We start from the raw sequence: 22,799 nt of genomic DNA, 5'->3' as shown, positions 1-22,799 counted from the left end.
ATGCCTCTGCACACCTATATATAGCTATTAAACACATCCCTACTATTGAGGAGTGGTAAATCCTGTTGTGAATACCTGATGCATGCCTTTTTCCTAACTATGTAATAAATTTTGATACAGTATTTTTGAAACATGGGTCTAAAATGTTATTCATTATTGTAAAATATTTTAAGCACATATAAACAATTTTTTGTTAATTGTAAGTGGTTGCATAAGTGTTTAGGCATACATAGAAAATTTGAGGCTATCTGGGCAAGTGGATAGATTTTTGCTAATTTCACATTTTCATAGGAAGTGTTGACAGGTAACCCCAAGATTATTGATACCCAAACTGTATATATTTTTAATTTATTATTTTTTATTATTATCTTTATTATTCTAGAGACAAAACATGACATTTTTTCAAACAATTTCAGGCCTCCAATGGGGTGGTGGTCTCAAACCAGGTGATGAAGTTCATCCTGTCTAACAACAAGGACAAGCATTTATGCTCACAGGAGGATTCCAACCTGTTGGTTAGAGAGCAGATATGCTAACAACTTGACCAACCAAGCTGGCGTGTGTATTTAAGTTATTCCTGACTCTTATGAGGGCCTTCTGGTTAAAGTCCAGAGGAGATTGAAGTACTGTTCTTGTTATATTATTATTATTGCAAATAAACCTCTGCAGAAGATCTATACTACAATCTCTCTCATATCTCTTTATGTGCTGATCAACAAAAGACTCACAAAAGATGCTGGCAACCCATTCCATTCAGTCACCACTCTCCCAGCAAAAAATCTAACAAAATCATCGTTACTGCTCCTGAATTCTGTCTCTAACTTTTCCAATACCTTTACTACAACTCCTGATATATGCTACTGCAATCTTGGAGCCTTCTTGATGAAACTAACTTTTGCCCTTGTTCCCTTCATTTTGGACTTCACCAGAGCTGAGACTTTAGTTAAACAGACAGGTGTGAGCAATGACAATGCCTTTGCACATCTTCATAATACAACAGCTGATATTCCATTTAATCCCATGGCTCTATTTGTCCTGAAATTCTGCAATATCTAATACTTCGAATTCATCAACATTTATTCTCACATCATTTTTTGTTACATCTGTTGCAGCAACACATACCACTTGAATGAGCAAACCCATCCAAGTGAGGATGTTGTAACGCAACTATTTTGTGTACTTCTGTCACTTCACCATTATTAGCACACATTAAAGTTATCCTTCACAGCTTCCTTTTATTGTCACATAGAGAAAGAACTCTTTGAGATTTCCTTTAGCCTGCTCAGCTAATTTCTTCTCATGATCTGATTCTGCCTTCTTCATTATGCTGGTCAATTTTCATGCTTGCACTAAGGTACTTCTCTTTAGCTTGCTGATCAATTTTCTCATTTCTACAATCTTTTCTTACACAATGGTACTACTTATCCATCTAATTTACACCAGATTTATTTCCTTGATCTTGGGTATACAGTCTAATACTGTTTCTTTCGGTTCGATCCTCCTCCTTAACCATCTCCAATTCATTGCTAATATTCCCTTGCAGATTCTTAAGCCATGGCACTGCTTCAAGTGATCTCCTAAACTTGTCATAATGGAAGAGATGCAGCTACCTTGGTTATGGAGAGAGCTTCTGATCCGATGCCTGCATCCAACACTCTCAAACCCCCAAGTCCTTGCCATCATCACATGCTATTTCAAGTAATTATCTCTTAGTAAGCGAATAAATTTCATTTTTTTCCCACTACATAATCTTTCCTTCTTTCATTCTATGTTCCTGTATTTGAAGTTCCATATAATAATTACTTGACCTGCACTCATTGTGCTAATGGGCCAATACATATCCCCACAACAGAGAGAGCTTCTGATCCTATGCCTGCATCCAACACTCTCAAACCCCCAAGTCCTCGCCATCATCACATGCTATTTCAAGTAATTATCTCTTAGTAAGCGAATAAATTTCATTTTTTTCCCACTACATAATCTTTCCTTCTTTCATTCTATGTTCCTGTATTTGAAGTTCCATATAATAATTACTTGACCTACACTCATTGTGCTAATGGGCCAATATATATTCCTCACATCATCCCTTGTACTCCTGGCCTACAGCAACTAACTGTACATTTTGTCCTATTGGCCTCTATCTTGCACCAGACTGCCTCAAATTAACTGCCATCCACACCCTTTCTCTCTCTTCCTGATATCTCCTACTCTTTTTGGCTGCAATTTGTTTGCTATTACTGGCAGTATCCCCCCCCCCCCACATCCAATTCTATCTCTTTCTCTCTCCTTCCTGAAGATACTATACAAATCACACTCCATCTTTGTAACTACACCATCTGCTGTCAGCCAAGTCTCATTAACGACCATAGCTTTTAGTGAGGTTGCAAAAATCAATGTCAAAAATTTGTCCCCCTTATTCGTGATACGCATTAGCATACATACACTGTGGTATTCCCCTTAGGCACCTAAATACCTGTACATCTTGTACTGACCACTACATTTGATTTTGTCATCACCTGGGAGACTAGATTTTGAATTTTAGGTCATTCTTGCATGCGCACGCGCACACACACACACCATTAGCTACAGTTTTCCTGATTTTGCACTTTCACACTCTCGGTAAACAATCCTTTCTTAAGACACCTAATTCTAAAAATCCATTCAAGTGTAATTGATCAACATTATGTAAGTCTTTCCATCTAACAAATTCAGCCACATGCCTACAAACTAAATGTCATATGTTCTACACAACCTACACATTGATTCACCTGTAATCATTGCCCTCCTTCAAGTTGCATCTATCACAAAATGGCAGCAGATTACAATCTTGACTCTCTCAATATTTTTCACTTCTTCTAATAACTGTTTCATATCTTCTCTCATACAATATTTTCCATCTTTCAAGTCATTACCAAACAATCAATTCTTTCACCTTACCTTTTTTTTGTATCTTCACAGCTTCATTAATATTATCAATTTTTGCATCAATGAAATAAGATTTAGTCATGCTCTCATTAAATAAATATAGTCAGATGTGAATTAAATATCTTCTTCTCCCCTAGTCCTAAATGAACCATTGGGTCATTCATGGCTGGTAGGTGATACTCTTTGCTAGCTTCCTCTAGTTGTCTCGGTCTCTTGTTCTTGATGTCAGTTGGGAAAGGAAGGAATTTGTCCATTTTTTGATGTTATCAGTCCATTTTAATCGAGGTCGGCCCCTAACCCTTGATCCCGGAACGATTCCTTTTAGGGTTTGCTTTGGAATGTCATTAGCCCTCTCCACATGTCTGACCCATTTCACCTGTCTTCTTCTGATGACTGTCAGAATATTTTCCCTTTTTCTCCCATCTATTGAGTCAATCAGTTTTCGGACATTTTTATTGGTTTCGTGAGCGGTATAGGGAATTCTCAATCTTCTGTAAGTTTTCATTTCGAAAGACAGGAGTCTCTTCTCATCTTCCTTCAATAAAGTCCAGGCCTCACAACCATACAAAAGGACAGAATTCACCCAGGTGTCAATTAGTCTTAGTCTGGTGTGATTGATATTCTGTTATCTCCCCACAATGGTTTTAACTTTTGTAGGGCCATGGTTGCCTTAGCAATTCGGTATTTAATGTCGGTTTTTGAACGACCATCTTGACTCAACGTGCTTCCTAGATAAGTGAACTTCTTTACATTCTCAATTTGCTTATTGCCAATTTGTATCTTTAAGAATTCAATGTCTGATTTTGAGGTTAGCATTGTTTTTGTTTTTTGTAGGTTTTGTATAATCCATATTTTTTTAATGTTCTGAAAACACGGCTGGTTATCTCTTGTAATTCTTCTTCACTTTCTGCCAGAAGATCGATATCGTCAGCAAAACGTAGGTTATTTATTCTTAGTCAGCCAACTACTACTCCAGTGTCATATTCATAAAGAGCTTCATCTATGACATATTCCAGAAAACAATTAAAAAGAAGAGGGGGACAAGATGCATCCCTGTCTTACCCATTCTGCCCGGAATGGTTCACTGCTGTCATTTTTAATTTCAATTCTCATATCAGATGAGGATTAAATATGGTAAGAGGTAAATGTGCCCAAGAAATTTGTGTAGAAGTTGAAGGAGAAAACTGTGTCAGAAGATCAGTTTTGTCTTTATTATTATTATTATTAAACAAGACCTCATGGAGTCAAAGACTCATCTAGGAGGTCCTTTTATCTCACACACATCTCATCATACCGTGTCTTAAACTCATTCAAACTCCTTGCAGACACTACACTCTCAGGCAAGGCATTCCAATCACTCACTCTGCATGAAAAAAACCTGCCTCTCACTCCCTTACTCACACCCTCTTTATACAGTTTCCAGGGATGACCTCTGGTTCTCCCCTGATCTCCCGCTATTCTCTGTAGAACTTCTCCACCATTGATCCTATAACAACCCCTTACCAACTTGTGGGTCTCTATCATATCTCCCCTCTTCCTTCTCTCCACGAGACTCTGCAAATTACATCTTTTCAATCTTTCCTCATACTCAACATTCCAGAGGTCAGAAACTACCTTAGTCAGTCGTCTTTGGACCCTTTCCAACATCTCGTCATCCTTCTGAAAACCCGGTGACCAAATCTGGGCACAATAGTCCATGTGTGGCCTAATCAAAGCCTTATACAATGGAACAAGTATCTCCCTACTTTTACACGTCAGTGTCCTCTGCATCATTCCCAGAAGTCTTTGTGTTGTCTTCACAATTTTGGCGATGTGTCCCTTAAATTTTAGATCCTTATCCACTATCACCCCCAGATCTCTTATTTCCTCTACTTCCAACAATATATTCTCACCAAGCATAAATTCTGCATCCCATCTTTGTTTTCCAAATTTTAAAACCTTACATTTTGCAACATTGAACTCACATCCCCATTTGCTTGCCCAATCACTCAATTTATTCAAGTCTTCTTGCAAGGCCACAACATCTTCACTACTCTTTATGGTTCGTCCCAACTTTGCATCATCTGCAAACAACTGAATATCTCCATCCAAATCTTCGCCAATATCATTAATATACAAGTTAAATAGTAATGGCCCTAAAACAGACCCCTGAGGCACTCCACTAGTGACTTTCCTTTTCCTGGATATTGCACCCCCATGCACAACTTGTTGATACCTATCAGATAGCCAGTCTCCAATCCAATGCACTAATCTAATATCCAACCCCATCTGCTCTAGTTTGACTGTCAACTTATCATGAGGTACTCTATCAAAAGCTTTTGAGAAATCCAAGTATATTACTGTGTATCCTTCTCCTCTGTCCAATATTATGATAGATACTATATGGAAATACAAAAGGATAGAAGCACTCAAGTGGTGTAATTTCAGTCCTTAGAGGGCAATTAGAGGTAGCAGAAACAAAGAGAAATCTAATATATCTGATTGGACTTTTATTGATTGGATTACATCTCTAGTTTTTTTTTTTTTCCTGGAAAAGACATCAACAAATAGCCTATTGCCCTTACTCACTTCTCTTGAAAACAATGGAGATCATCAATTCATTATATTCAATATCTAGAAGACCACCAATTATAACAACTAATGCAGCTGCTTTTGACATTCTGGGTGATGATTCACTGTAGCATATCATTTTCTGATTTTTATTATGCTCTTTGCAAATGGGACACACATTTCTATTCTAGTCATTTGCTAAACTTCAAAAGGCGGTTTCCTCTCTTCATATTTTCCCAGAAATGCTGGAGCATCCCAAGATTCTTATGCATTCAAGTCATGTTCTTCTTCTTATTATAAATTATATCTTCTCTAGCTAACATCAAATCCTACCATAGTTTTGCTTGTGGCAATATGCTCAATTCCACTTCATTCAACAAAGCTTGTAATGCTCAAATCTAAGCGCTTCAAGATCTTCCATATAATCAATGTCATAAACACTAATCTCATTGACAGTTTCCAGTGGAGTGAGGACAACTAGTGAACCTCAATGATATTAAAATATAGTCATGTTTTATTCCTTGTATCCACTACAATTAATTCTCACAACAAGTCTTTTGCCTTGGAGGTCTAATGTCAGTAATAATAACAAGCTATCACAAAATCCTGACCCAAGCTCTATAGGCACAATGAAGGAACCTCACAATCAAACTATTCATGCGATTTCTATGAGTTTGCTACAGTGCGCCAATTGTAATAAAAAATGTGCTTAATTACGATATGAAAACAGCATGATCTTTTTTGTTATTTATTATTGCAGATTATATTTATTTAAGAACCTTCACGGAGTGTTAGATGACTCCTTTTTGAGTATCTTTGAATATATAATGCAAATAAATAAAAAAAAAAATAACTTCATAATAATCCTTGAGGGACAGTAATTTGTTTCAGTTCTGTTGGTTGTTTACAATTAAATGCAGTATTACAGTTTCAGCTTTTTTATTGTTCCCTAACTTATAAAGAAAGATTTATTGCCACTACAACAGAAATGGGGATGTGGTTACGTTAAATTTTATTTAGCTAGCAAACATATGGGATCAATTAGTTTCAAATGTAATTCCTCTCTGCAGAAATTACTCTCTCAATGTCAAGCACACCAACTCATGGCTTAATACAATTTGCTTTTAGTGGGCATTACCACAACCTTCTTGATCATATGGAAGGAAGATAGCCCTTTATAAAAGGACTGCATCTTTTTCAATTTCTCAAACTACCTGATTACCAGTATTTATTTATTTTGTACTGAAATTTTAGAACCTTTTATCTAGATTTGCACACATCTTCTTTTTAAACATTTTATTTCAAATGATTCTGCTTTTTAACGTGAGCCCCATTGAAAAGTTGCAAACTTATAATAAATCAGTACCATTAGCAGACTAAGGGCCACATGGAACCTTTTTCAAATCATTTTAGGCCTTTTCAGTAAGCAGTGTGGTGATCACATTCAGCAATAAAATTCATCTGCAAGACATGTCCACAGTGAGATTTGAATGCCAACTTCCTGTCTAGAGAACAAATGCACATCTATTCTCCACCCAACTAGGCTAGCAGAATAGTGTTTAGCTGATTTGCCGCTTATCATCTAACGCTTATTAGTCATATAAAAATATTTTAAGTGGAGCAAACAAGTGCAGTTATATAAAACAAATTTCACAAAAGCTCTTTCCTTAATATTTTACTTCACTCTGATTTTGTCTGATACTTCAATTCTACTTGTTTGTAATGTTTTCAATGTTACATTAAAGATAGTCAAGATGAAAAAAAAAATATATATATATATATATATCTCATCTGCCATTTCTCTCTTTTATCTTGCAGTGTCAAGTTCATTAATCATTGGACCACAAACTGTTCACAGGATAAGGTGGTCAGCCCTAAGTCCCAGTGTATCCCATGTCTGTAATGTTGAGTGCTCAAGGCCAGTTTGTCTGCTTTGCAGGATGAAAAACTCCAGGATAAACTGGGTTAAAAACCCTATTATCCACGCCGAAGACCGGCTAACTTGGCTATGGCTGAGGAAGATCCTTCAGCTCCTCACGTCACCGATGGGAATCGAACCTAGGACACTCCTTCCCAGGCATATAGTTGAGAAGCACACAACCACTAGGCTAAGAGTGTGGACAAAAATATATATATAAATAAGTAAAAATTATGTAGCTTTTTTTTGGTTTAGTAAAATAATGTTTAATATCCTTACTTTACACACTTAATTTATTATCATCATCATTATCTTCAAATTCCTGATGTGTACCCTCAGTGGGGGTACAGGATAATTAGGACAGTACTACATGAAAAAAGTTAAATCATTACTAACTTCTGATCAAGAATCTTCCTCCAAATTAATCTGTTATCTGTCATGGCTCAAACATTATCAGATCTTATATTTCTGTCTTTTAAGGCAATTTTTTTATAGTATCAATCTATCTACATCTTGGTCTTCCTCTAGGTCTCTGTCCTGCCAACCTGGAAAAGAAAACATGTTTTGCTAATTTTTCCTCTCCCATTCTATTTAAGTAACCATACCACCTGAGATTAGCTCTACTAATACATTTCCGAACACTAACAATGGGAAATTCTTTCCTAATAATCTCATTTTTAATATGATACTGACATTGATTCCATTTGTTTACTAATCTTTCCCAGAGCTCTCATATCTGAGGTTTCCAGTGTTTGATCAAGTTTATTATTTCTAACCCAGCTCTTGGATCCATAAGTTAAAATTGGTTTGAATGCTGTCTTGTATATAGCTAATTTAGTATTTTGGTTAATTTCTTTCTTATTGTATATAAATTTATTCAGTTGACTTCTTGCCGCACAAGTTTGACTAATTCTGTTGTCTATTTCCATATTTAATTTGCCATTTCTAAAAATTGTGCCTAAGTAGCTGAAATATTTTACTTGTTCTATAGGTTCAACATTCAGTATACAGTTGATGTTTTCAACATTTCTGCCTAGTTTCACTGTCTTTGTATTTTTATTGCTGATTTTCATATCAAATTTATTACAGCAGTTATTCAGTTAAATCAGGGAATTTTGCAGATATATCGGATTTATTCAGAAGTATAACATCATTTGCATAAAGTAAAGAGTGAGCTAAGATTAACATCACCAATTTTAATATCAGATTTAATACCACTTTTCTTCATACAATCCATATAGAATAGTAGAGATAACATACATCGTTGTCCCACACCTGACTTAACATAAAACCATTTTCCTGTGCCTCCTTTAATTTTAAGTTCTGACTTACAGCTTAAACAGATACTAAGTATTGCTTGATATAATGTCCCATTTACCATCATATAACTATAACACTCCCAAAGGCTTTCCTTTTGCCACCTTGTCGTATGCCTTTTCCAGATCAACAAAACTTAAATACAAATCCTTGTTATATTCCCAAGATTTTGCAACAATTTAGTGAAAATCTGATCCTGACAACCTCTATTTGGCTAGAATTTAGCTTGTTCTTCACCGAGCTTTCCTTCCACAATTTTTTAGCTGTTTCTCAAGTATATTGCATAAATCTTACAAGGAACACTCAGTAAGGAAATACCTCTTTATAGATGGGTACTATGAGAGCTCTGGTACAATCATCTGGAATTTGACCCTCTGACCAGGCCTTCTGAATTATGCAATGAATCCACTGTAAAACTTTTATACCTCCATATTTGCATATGTCTGGATGAATTTCATCTACTCCAGATGAAATTCATTTTAGGTTTTTTTGATGACTTTTTTGTACTTCAAGTATGGTATGGATATGAATTTCTGACTGCATTCCTGTCGGGAGTTTTCTACCACTGTGTTGACACTGCTTGTTTCATTTAGCAGTCTTTAAAAGTAATTACTTCAGACATCTAGAATATCTTTATCTTTAGTTTTCATGCCATTTTATCATCTGATTCCATTTACAGTACTTTTTCCTCTATTTTAATATCATCCAGAATATTTTGCTACCTTCCTGGTATTTATTTTCTATGTTCTTACTAAGGTCTTCCCATGACACTGTTTAGTTAATTGTACACGCTGCTTTGCTTTTTACATTATTCTCTGTACTCTCTAAGAGCACAAGCTGACTTACTTGCAGGAACTTTCAATATGCTTTCTTCTTTTCCTTCACTGCCTCTTTAACTTTCTGAGTTCACCATGGAGTTCTGTTTTTTCTATCCTTACAGACAATCTCATCACATGCCTCTCTGGCTCAATCAATCAATTTCCAAGCCTTTCATTATTAATTCGATGATGTTTGTGTATTTGGATCTACAGTTCACCTCTGAAAACTGCTCAACTTTGATTAGTTTTAAAACTTTCTTACAGGTTCTTCTTTTCAACATGAAATTCAATTTTATCCTGCTTAAAACTAAATAGTGATCACTTCCTATTTCAAATCTTATGTATACTCTTGTGTTTTAAACCAGTGGAAAAACATTGCTATCAACTAAACCATAGTTTAAAATACTAGCAAGGATAATACTAGAAAGAATCAAAATAGAAATAGAAAAACAACTAAGACCAGAACAGGTAGGATTTAGAGCCAATAGATCATGCCGACCACATTGCTACTTTACGAATTATCATAGAACAATCATTGGAATGGTAGGCAAGCTTATATTTAAATTTTATCCATTTTGAACAAGCTTTCGACAGTATAAACAGATCTTCCCTATGGAAATTACTTAGAAATTATGGATTCCCAGAAAAAATAATAAGAATAATTAAAAAAACGTATGAAGATTTTGAAAAATAAAACATGGAAATATCCTCTCAGAACCATTTAAAACAAAGACAAGAGTAAGGCAAGGTTGTATACTCTTCCCTACTATGTTTTTAATTGTCATAGACTGGGTGATGAGAAGAGTATCTCATGGAAATACAGGATTACAATGGTTACTTCAAAACCAACTCCATGATCTAAATTTTGCAGATGATATCTGCTTACTTTTACAGAAGCACCAATATACAGAACAAAAAACAACAATACTTTGTAGAAACAGCCAAAAAAGTTGGTCTTAGGATAAATAAAAATAAAACAATGTTGATGAAAATAAATGCAAAGCAAAATAAACAAATAACAATAGAAGAAATACCACTCAAAGAAGTAGAACATTTCACATACCTTGGTTCAATAGTATCAATAAAAGGCAGAACTACTGAAGTTATAAATAGAAGGAAACAGCTGGCTTATTCAACTTTCAACAAACTTAGAAATATTTATCAAAACAGGAATTTGTCTAGAAAAACTAAAATGAGAATATTTAACTCAAATGTAAAGGCAATACTCATGTATGGATCAGAAACTTGGATGTTAAACAAAAAGATAGTTAACAGTGCCCAGGTCTTCCTAAACAAGTGTTTAAGAATGATACTGGGAATATATTGGCCAAAGCAAATATCAAACGAAAAACTATGGCAGAGAACAAACAGAAACCCATGTTGCAACAGATACGTGAAAGGAAATGGAGATGGTTGTGGCATGTGTTGAGGAAAGAAGATAAAATAATAGTAAAACAGGCTCAAGATTGGAACCCACAGGGTAAAAGAAGACGAGGAAGGCCAAGAGAAACATGGAAAAGAGCAATGCTGAAAGAAATAACAAATATTAATAAAAACTGGAACTAAATAAAAGCAGAAGCAAAAAACAGAGTCTGGTGGAAGACTTATGCTCCCAGGTGGAGTGAAGAGGATTAAGTAAGTAACTAATACCATAGTCAGGTATATCAACTATACCATTGACACTTTTATTTCTTGCAACTTCTCTCTATGTGAATTTGTGCAAATTTTTATGTTGGTACATGGTGTTAGTAATAACAAATCCATGTCCTGAACAGAGATCTAGCAAGCATTTATCATTACTATTAGCTTTGCATTTTTTCCAAAGCATTTCTGTATATGGTAATCATTTCCTACTCTATTGCTTAGATCTCCAACAAGGACCAACTTTCCTTTTTCACTGTGCCAGCTGCCTTCTCTAATGTCTCATAAAAATCCCTCCATTTCTTCCTTGGTAGAACCTTCTGTGGAACCATAAGCACAAATAAGTCTCATTGTCCAGTTTCCCATTCTGATATTTGTCCATATCACTCTACTTGATATTGCCTGCCATTCAAGAAGATTATCTTCATATTTAGGGATGAATACTATAGCTACTCCCTCTTTTTCCTGATTGTTACTGCCCAAATATAAGAAATATTTTGTATTTGTTACTCAGAAAGATCTCACCTGATTTTGTCTTCTTTGTTTTAGTCATGCCTATTATGTTGATCTGGTAATTATCCAATTCTACTGCTAGTTCGATTTCTTTTCCATTGATAGTATCAAGTTTATAAGTGCCAAAGCAAACACTTTTAAAACCACAATATCACAGTACAATGATTATAATCAGTCTGGCTATCACACAAAAGTGCTATTATACAAACTATATGATATAATTCCTTCCCTTCTCATCCGTTCCTTAGGACAGGTAGAGTCCCCCTAATGAGAGATTTACCATGAATTAATGCAGCTGGCTCATGACTCCTCTGTGGCATCTTCTGAAGGCAAGTATTCATGACTGTAGACCCATGAACAAACATGGGTCTACAGTCATGAATACTTGAATAATTATATAATACAATATAATTAAGGGGTGGTGAAGCACTTTTCATAACACCATTCAAATACACCACTACTTCTCCTTGAGACACATTTTTTAAAGAAATAAACTGTTACTTTGCAGTTAAAATATTCTACTAGCTGAAAATACTCAGGAGTTTCTCCATAAGAAAGTTTATTTTCTGTTTTGGGGATGTTCCCAACTAAAAGAACTTCAAAAGTTTTTTTTTATACATTGTATACATTCAATGAGCTTGAGAAGAGTTACATACACAGAATTTTTTATTTTCCACTTGCCACAAACTACATGCTAAGGGTGTAAATGCCACTGTGGTGTGTTTTTTGTTATTGCAAAAATATAACAATTCATATTTGTTACTCAGAAAGATCTCACCTGATTTTGTCTTCTTTGTTTCAGTCTGGATGGTGATGTTCATAAATGATCATCACTATCCAGTACGACAATCATCATCTTCTTTCTAGGATTCTGAAGTGGCTTGAGAAAGTTTTCAGGATTATCAGACCCTTATCCCATCCAATTACTAAATAAGAGGGGGGGGGTCTGGAAAGTTCTGATAAAAACCTAGAACAAAAACGATATTAAAACAACTGATATAACCACAAGAGAAAAGAGAACATGTCTTAAAACCCTTTAATCCCCATATTTCATCAAATTATAATAATTTGTTCTTATTTTCTTTTAGGATGTATAAGAAGACATAAAAATAATTAATTTTTGTTCCAGGTGTTTATCAGAACTTTCCAGACCCCCCCCCCCCCCCCCTGTATGTTATGTAGTTTCATGTAACATATTTAATACCGGGATGGGTAAGATTAGCATAACATATGAGGAAAGACTAAAATTACTCATCTGTAAAAACGACGTGGGTGGTCGAAACGTTCTCGGCCTTGACCATAGATGGCAATACTATTGGCAAGTTTTTTTTATTCTAACTTGGTACATCGGTCATAAGCATCCATGTGAAATTGCAAGCCATTCTATCAAGTAGTTTGTTTTATACAGCTGTCTGAAGTCTGTATCCCTTGAAATGGATAAAATTGAGTATTGTGAATTTATAAAATTCTTTGTAAAAGAAGGTTAAACACCAAAAGAAATTCATTCGAAGTTCATAAAAGTTTATGAGCACACTTCTCCTTTGTTTTCGACAATTAAGAAATGGGCTGCCAAGTTTAAAAGTGGCTGTACCAGCCTTGAAGATGATCCATGTGGATATCCAAAAGTGTAACAACACAAAAAATCATTGATCAAGTGCACAACATGGTATTGGATGACCGATGAGTCAAAGTGCGTGAAATTGCTGAGACTATAGGCATTTCAAAAGAACATGTAGGATATATTTTGCATGAAGTGCAAATGAAAAAGCTTTGCGTAAGATAAGTGCCACGCTTGCTCACAGCAGATCAAAAATGCACTCACATGAAAATCTCTAAAGAGCGCTTGGAGCATTTTAACAAGAATAAAACTGATTTTGTGCATCGATCGATTTATTACTATGGATGAGACTTGGATTCACCATTACACACCAGAATCCAAACAGCAGTCAAAACAGTGGAGAGAAGTCGGTTGTTCAGTGCCAAAGAAGACAAAGTCGGTTCCATCAGCAGGAAAGGTCATGGCATCGGTGTTTTGGGATGATAAAGGTATTTTGTTTATTAATTATCTTGAAAAGGGTAAAACAATAACTGGAGAATATTATTCTGATCTTTTAACCAGACTAGATGAAAATATTCGTGAGAAAAGACCCGGTTTGCAGAAGAAAAAAAATCATCTTTCATCAGGACACTGCACCTGCCCACAAAGGTGTTTATGCAATTGAAAAATTAAGGGATCTGCACTATGAATTGTTGGAACATTCACCCTATTCCCCAGATTTGGCTTCCTCTGACTTCTATCTCTTCCCAAAACTAAAACTCTTCCTCACTGGTCAGCGTTTCTCTTTGAATCAAGAGGTGATTGCAGTTGTAGAGGGGTATTTTGCAGATCTTACTGAGAACCACTATAGGGACAGGATAATGGCACTGGAGCATCACTGGAATAAATGTATTAGTCTTAAGGGAGATTATGTTGAAAAATAAAAATAATTTTGAAATTATAAATTCGTTTTTTCATTGTTAGGCCACGAACTTTTCAGACCACCCTCATACATTAGCGCATTGGTGTCTTATCCAATTTTTATGGATACAACACTACTGAAAACATGCTCTACAATGAACTGTGGATAAAGGGAAACAGATTACAGGTTTTCAGGCATACTTGCCGCAGATGTCTTGTCGCAGTTTATTGAGATATCCACATACCTGTTTGAACAGACTCAATGTTTTTCGTTCACTCATCCTGATGGCAAAGAATGTCTACACTGCTAATGTCCACATGCCTTTGCTTATATAGTGTTGTGGATGGGTATCTGTGTGAGGCAACGTAGAGCTAACAAGGGAGAGCAAAAACAGGACACTTTTGGCAACATAGTATATTTGGCATTATGCCCTTTGGAAAAATTATGCAACATTACAGAATAGACAACAAAATAACAACTAATTGAATCGTTGCACTCATCTGAAATGATGGTTGAAATAAGGAGAATTATAGTACTCCTTTACCAATGGAGCTTGGAGTGAGACCGGGGTGCAAATTATCAGCAATGTTATCTAACTACTTCCTTGAATATGATGTAAATGAGGCCCTGGAGAACTGTGATAATGGAGGAAGAAGAAGAACCATCTAAAATTTGCTACTGATCTTCTAGCAGAAAACAAATCAGATATTCATGAAATCACCACAAAATTAGCTTATACACTGAAAAATATGGCCTAACCTTAAGTACCTACAAATCTAAAATGATGACCAATGTGTGTGCGTGTGCTTCTGACTAAGAAGGAAGTGCTCTGGCAGAAATTGAAAAAACCCTACCGAAGGATACACCTATAGAAGAAGTTGATCATTTTAAAAACCCAAGCAATATCTTTAATAAAGATGGCAGATCAAGACAGGATATTACAACAAAAATTACAAAAGCAACAACAGCATGCCAAAAACTAAAACCTATTGTGGACAGACAAGAAGCTTACAAACAGATCACACCTTAGTGACACAAGTTAATTCAGTTTGCTTAGTTAAGAGGATGCTGGCATTTGAAAGGAAGTGCCACAGACAACTAAAGATACCATACACTGATTATATCACAAATTTTGAAATAAGATAGAATCAGTTCTTTTGCTGGTCCAAGATAACATCATATATAAGATTTGAAGGAAACAACTTATGAGGCTTGATCATATCAGCAAATCAAATGGTCAACCAATGCAAGTTCTTGAAGAACTTACTCCATGAACTTGAAAAAGAGGCACACCTAGTAAATTGGATAGACAATATAAAAAATTGGACAGGTGCTTCACTTATAGAGCTGAAAGCAAAGTGTCAATCAAGGACTGAGTGGAAGATTTTTGTAAAGAATATTTCCTGATATCTACTCTACAGTCCTTGGTGGACTATGGGATGAAGAAGAAGAATACAGAAATCCCTCAATTATCTAACCTGTGGGAAATCAATTTGAGGTCAGATAAGTAATGAGTTGATTAAATGAAAGTACAGTTACAAGGTGCAGTACTAGAAGCTGTCACGAGATCATTTCTGGGGAGGTGAAGCAATAGTTAATATTACTGATAATTTTTGAGCACAACTCCTGCATGTAGTGTTTATTCCATTCATTTATTTCAACACAATATAGCATTAAATTTATTTTGTTAACATTATATTACATTGTAAGTTACTGTTGTGGTTATGACTGCAATGTAGTTACTGCCACATCAAAATTTGATTTAACATCTAAGATTGTTTTCAAATTCTCTGATGTGCCAATGTTCTGCACATCTGTGTTGTGTACCGTACTTCTATTTTTACTAGTACACTACTCTGTAGATGCATTCTCTGATTAGATTTGAAATACTGTTGTAGAAGCACAACTGCTGAGAGATTCTTGAAAAGAACTCATCCATCACAGTTTATTCCAAGGAATGAGTGGCAATATATTGTAAACTCCAAATTAAAAAATGCTGAAGAACAAGCCTAGCCATCTCATGAGATATTTTTATCATCATTAATATGCTAAGTTAGAAATTTAAAAGTTGCAATTTTTAAAATAAATATCTCTGTATGCTATTTTACTTTTAGTTTGGTTTATAAGTATAATTGTATACTATTAAAAAACCTATGTGGGACATCTCTGTAAAAAGTTTGAATTATCTAATTATCTGACCCTCAAATGTTTATTTGAGGGTCAGATAATTAAAAGATCACTGTATTGGCAACTATAATGTAATAAAACTACAGAACCTTGGACCCATCAACTTAGTATTTCAATAATATTTTATAGTAATAGAATAATTAATCTTAGTATGACATCTTTTTTCACAGCTTTGATAAATTTAAATAATGCATTATGTTAGCTCACTCAGAACAAGGATGAAAAATTCTATACTAACCTTTCACACCAAGCTCTGCAGCAAATTTTTTCATATTCTGGTGATCATTCAAAACAATACATTTCCACAAGTTACATAATGAAATTCGATACTTTTCTGGGATTATTTCATACAACCCATGATCCAGCAATACTAACCGTGCTTCGTCATCTTTTCCTTTTGTAACAAAAACTAGATAACAGTAGGGAGCATTCGGTTAAAAAAATAAAATTTTATTTTATCTGTAGGAAAAATATTCATGGATGAAATTTTACATAAATGTTAATTACTTTCACCATTATTACACAACAATTAATTACATAAGCAGCATAACAAATAATTAGTAATTGTGGAATAACTTATGTGAAATGTTTTTAGCTTAGCATAAAATTTTCACTCTAGTATTTAGAGCAGAGGTGGCCAACCTTTTATGTTCCATGTGCCAATTTTTAAAGTATGAATTTAGATGTGCCATACAACTCTTGTACCCTTAAAAACTCCCTGTAAAAATAGGTTAATATAGAGAAATTTAATATTCATTGAATTCATGCTTACTATTGCCTTCTGTTTTCTTTTGGCTCATTTTCATTTGCACTTTGATGAATTTTTACATTCAAATGTTCATAAAGGATGAACAAAACACAACTCCGTATGACACGAGTATCAATTGTGAAATGACTAACAAAAACCTGAAACACACTACTGTTGCTAAGACTTGGCACCTCAAGATTAAACAAGTGAAGTGTAAAAGATGTGCTTAAAACAATAATATCGCTAAAATTTAATTACTAAGTTTTGGCTTTTTTTCTACAAATTGGTTTTTGGTTAACACTTTTTTTGCATATAGAAGTTTACTTTTTTTTATTATCATCATTGGGGTGCAATGCACCACTTTGGGAGCATGTGCCATAGGTTGGCCATACCCGATCTAGAGTATCTTTCTTAAATATAACTTTTAAATTAAACAAGTAAAGCAGATAACCAGAAGATTCAAAAGTGAGAACACGTGAGCTACATTACACGCTGATGACATGATATATGAGGGTAGTCTGAAAAGTTCTTGTTCTAACAATGAAAAACAAATTTACAATTTCAAAATTATTTTTATTTTTCAACATAATCTCCCTTAAGACTAATACATTTATTCCAGCAATGCTCCAGCATCATTATCCCATCCCTGTAGTGGTCCTTAGTAGGATCTGCAAAATACCCCTCTACAGCTGCAATCACCTCTTGATTCGAAGAAAAACGTTGACCAGTGAGGAAGAGTTTCAGTTTTGGGAAGAGAAAGAAGTCAGAGAGAGCCAAATCTGGGGAATAGGGTGAATGTTCCAACTATTCATAGTGCAGATCCCTTAATTTTTCAATTGCAAAAACACCTTTGTGGGCAGGAGCATTGTCCTGATGAAAGATGATTTTTTTCTTCTGAAAACCGGGTCTTTTCTCACAAATATTTTCGTCTAGTCTGGTTAAAAGAATGGAATAATATTCCCCATATATTGTTTTACCCTTTTCAAGATAATTAATAAACAAAATACTTCATCATCCCAAAACAGTGATGCCATGAACTTTCCTGCTGTTTGGATTCTGGTGTGTAATGGTGAATCCAAGTCTCATCCATAGTAATAAAATGATGCACAAAGTAAGTTTTATTCTTGTTAAAATGCTCCAAGCGCTGTTCAGAGATTTGATCTGCTGTTAGCAAGCACGGCACCCATCTTGCGCAAAACTTTTTCATTTGCAATTCTTCATGCAAAATATATCCTACACGTTGTTTTGAAATGCCTATATTCTCAGCAATTTCATGCACTTTGACTCACTGGTTATCCAATACCATATTGTGCACTTGATCATTGATTGTTTGTGATGTTATACTTTTGGACGTCCACGTGGATCATCTTCAAGGCTTTTAAACTCGGCAGTGTGGTACCCATTTTGCGCAAAGCTTTTTCATTTGCAATTCTTCATACAAAATATATCCTACGTGTTCTTTTGAAATGCCTATAGTCTCAGTAATTTCATGCACTTTGACTCATAGGTCATCAATACCATATCGTGCACTTGATCAACGATTTTTTGTGTTGTTACACTTTTGGACGTCCACATGGATCATCTTCAAGGCTGGTACAGCCACTTTTAAACTCAGCAGCCCGTTTCTTAATTGTCGAAAACAAAGGAGAAGAGTGCCCATAAACTTTTATGAACTTCGAATGCATTTCTTTTGGCGTTAAACCCTCTTTTACAAAGAATTTTATAACTGCACGATACTCAATTATATCCATTTCAAGGGAAATAGACTTCAGACAGCTGTATAGAACAAACTACTTGATAGAATGGCTTGCAATTTCACATGGATGCTTATGACAGATGTACCAAGTTAGAATAAAAAAAATCTTGCTGATAGTGTTGCCATCTATGGTCGAGGCCGAGAACTTTTCAGGCTACCCTCACAGAATAGAACAGTCTAAAATGCAGTAAGGTACTAATTGCATAAACTGAAACAAGATAAAAATTATTAATTAAAAAAAAAGAAAAAAAAAACATATTATGGAATATGTGGGATAGAGTTATTTTCCATAGGAGGGATGACTTCAGACTATCATTTCTGTTCAGATTTGGATTGTGAAGCAAAGTTTTACAACTTTTTTTTTTGTATAAACATCACATCACATTACATAATGGCTTTTGTGAAGGACCTTAATTTTTTTTCTGTCACCTGCCTCAAAAGAAATGTTCCTAGTACTATTCTTTTTTGACTAAACAAATACACATAACCACAGTAATAACTTTTAAAAGTAAATATTTCATCTGAAGTATCTTAGGACATCGTCAGTACAGTTAATTCAAAAAATACTAGGAATGACATAGAGTTAGGGTGCATGATTACAATGGAATCCCAATGCGTGCAGTAGCGTGTTATAGAATTAAATTAAAATATATCTGGAGGGGGAAAAAATTACATTAAAATAAGATGACATAAATATAAAAAAAAATAAATAAAATTTATTTTACACAATTTTGTATGACAATTTCCCATACTTTAGGAATAGAAGTTTAATTTTCACTTGGTTAGATTATAATAAATTTAGTTTAATCCTTTATCCAAGTGTGAGCAAACAAAGTTTGCGCCTGAAAATATCTTCAGGACTGGAGTAAGGTAGTACAACACCGGGCAACTCATAGCAAAGGTGGACCAAGCTAACATCACTCCTATCTCAGTATCTCCCATAATACAAAACACATCTCCTTGCAGATATGTATAATGCTATGCATTAAGGGAAGGGCCACTACCTAGACTAGTTTCCACCTTTATTGAGGTCTCTTCAGTGGGTGCCAGGCCCAGAAGTGGAGATACTAGGCAGAAGCAATGGCAAGGTCATCTTTACCTATAGGAGTTGCCAAAAGGTGTGCCACCTTTTTATTAAATTACTCTGGATTTAGAGAAAGATGTTGAAAAGTTATTTTTCACTTGGTTAGACTATAATAAACTTAGTTTCTTAATAAATTTAGACTATAATAAACTAAATTTATTATAGTCTAACCAAGTGAAAAGAGTACTTAGACTCATTGAGGGGGGGGGCCCTAAACATCATGTCGACAACTATTCAGCTTCCACACCGTATCTATCATACCTTGCCTTGAACCAACTCACAGTCATGGCACCCACAACAGACTCTAGCAATTTATTCCACTCATTCACCACTCTCCATGCAAAAAACCTAGTTCTAACGCCTTTGCTACCCACACTCTTGCCCAATTTTCATGGATGGCCCTTAGTCCTCCCACCACCAGACCTGTTCTGAAAAATATCCTCTGAATTAATCTTATAGAAACCCTTCAGTAATTTGAATGTCTCAATCATATCAACCCTTTTCTGCCTGTCAACCAATGTCTACAACCAACAAATCTTCAACCTGTTTTCATAAGGTTCATTCCATACACCTGCTACCATCTTGGTCACTAGCCTCTGGATCCTCTCTACCTCCTTCCCATCAAGAAGAAACCCTAGTGTCCAGATCTGGGCACAGCAGTCAAGATGGGGTCTTATCAAGGCTCGATACAGAGGAACAAAAATATCCTCTGAATTAATCTTATAGAAAGCCTTCAGTAATTTGAATGGCTCAATCATATCACCCCTCTTCTGCCTATCAACCAATGTCTGCAACCCACAAATCTTCAACCTGTTCTCATAAGGTTCATTCCATACACCTGCTATCATCTTGGTCACTAGCCTCTGGATCCTCTCTACCTCCTCCCTATCAAGAAGAAACCTTAGCGCCGAGAACTGGGCACAGTAGTCAAGATGGGGTTTTATCAAGGCTCGATACAGAGGAACAATAACTTGCTTGTCTCTGCTCGTCAAAGTATTCTTTATTAACCAAGTGATTTGATGAGCTGATTTAGCCACTTTTGCAATGTGCCCTCTAAACTTCAACTCCCCATCCACCAACACTCCCAAATCCCTGGCTTCGTCAATCTCCTGGAGTACAGTTCCACCAATGTGTACTGCTGCTAATCTTTTCACCCCAAAAATGCATAACCTTACACTTTGCCATATTAAGCTGACATCCATTCTCCTTAGCCCAGTTCCCCAATCCATCCAAATCATCTTGCCATCCTGTGCACTCTCTATTGATCTACCCAACTTTGCATCAGCAAACAAATGAATAGTTCCTTTCAGATCCTTTCCGATATCATTAATGAACAAATTAAATAGTGGTGGTACAAGAACAGAACCCTGCGGCACACCACTAGTCACAGGCCGTCTTTTGGACTCTACTCCTGAATAAACTACTCTCTGATATCTCTCTGTCAACCACACTCCTATCCATCCCCCATATGCTGCAGTTTGCTGATTAGAATTCCATGTGGTATCCTGTCAAAGGCCTTAGCAAGGTCCAGCAGTATGACTGTAAACCCATTACCCTTATCCAGCTCAGCCGTCACTGTGTTATAAAACGTGAGCAAGTTAGTGAGGGATGATCTATCCTTCGCAAAACCATGCTGTCCCCCCTTACAGTATCCCGTTATCACCTATCCATTCCTGCATTCTTCTCGACTACTTTCTCCAAAACCTTGACAATGACTCCTGATATGCTGATCAGTGGATAATTTGCAACAGCAGTCTTGGAACCTCTCTTATGCAATGGTACTATATTCCCCTCTTTCCACCCCCTAGGGACTAACCCAGCCCGAGACTCAAATTAAACAAAATGGTCAAGGGCACTGACAATTCTTTTGCTGCTTCACAGACCCGAGATGGTATACCATCCAAACCCACAAATGTATTATATAGAAATATATAGAAATACCACAGATGTATTATTATTATTATTTGACACCTCCAGGGAGTGCAAAGACTCATCAAGGGAGGGCACCTGCTCTACAACTCTGTCTTCACCAACTGACTGCAACTACACCAACCACCACCAATAGTATTTCCAAAGAAAATCACAAACATCCATGCCCACGGCAATTTACATTAGTCCACGGTATTCACATTAAGGTTTTGTAATATACTATTCACCTCTATTTCATTCACCTCAATTCTCATATAACCTGTTGGATCTTTCATTCCTGCAATATCACCATCTGAATGATATACTCTTGCAAAGTACTCACTCAGTAATTCCACTATATCAACTAATTCAGTTACCTCCCTACCATCGGCATCTCAAATAAAACAATTGATCATTCAAAAGTAGAACGAGCCACGTGATGTTACATTGCTAAGCACTAAAGAGAGGTAAATTTCATCGGTGATGAATAAATTATAGGTCTCAATTCACAATTTCATACAACAATCTTAATTTATAAATTCAATTAAAGGTAACATTAGACTAATGTAAGAATTAGTTCTCAAAAAAAAAAAAAAAGTGTGTTATCCAGATTAAACTTTCCCATATTTTTGACAAGGATAGGCAATCATTTCAATTCAAATTAGGGCATTGAAGTAAGGCCTCAGCACTCTCCTTGTGTAGGCATTCGAATTTATACTGACATCTGTGTAGAAGGTGAGTCCTGGACCAGAGATTGTTATGCCAATCAAGACTTATCGGGTTTGTTGTGAAGAATGTACAATTGATGTTCTTGTATTCTTTTTTCTACAGAGTGTCTGGTTTGTCCAAAGTATGACAGACTGCAGTCACATAACAAATCTGATAAGTTTGGATTGGTGCAACATGGGATAGAGACAACCCACAACATTCTCTGGTCCAGGACTTGCATTCTACACAGATGTCGCTATAAATTCG

The 22,799-nt window shown here is 35.5% G+C and overlaps 1 protein-coding gene across 6 annotated transcripts in view; it reads right to left on the bottom strand.

Moving 5' to 3' along the window:
- Window positions 1-22,799, bottom strand: part of Adck5 (aarF domain containing kinase 5) — a 255,110-nt gene that overhangs the window by 66,350 nt on the left and 165,961 nt on the right. For all 6 annotated transcript variants that reach the window (XM_090402087.1, XM_090402088.1, XM_090402090.1 and 3 more), the window contains one exon: window positions 16,567-16,737. In XM_090402087.1, coding sequence (XP_090258213.1) covers window positions 16,567-16,737 — 171 coding nt within the window. The remainder of the gene's footprint in view (window positions 1-16,566; window positions 16,738-22,799) is intronic.

This window comes from Typopeltis vanoorti, chromosome 12, assembly GCF_054136105.1.
Source record: "Typopeltis vanoorti isolate ZY-2024b chromosome 12, IOZ_Tvanoo_1.0, whole genome shotgun sequence".
Classification (NCBI taxonomy): Eukaryota; Metazoa; Arthropoda; class Arachnida; order Uropygi; family Thelyphonidae; genus Typopeltis; species Typopeltis vanoorti.
This window is presented reverse-complemented; position numbering and strand designations above follow the sequence as displayed.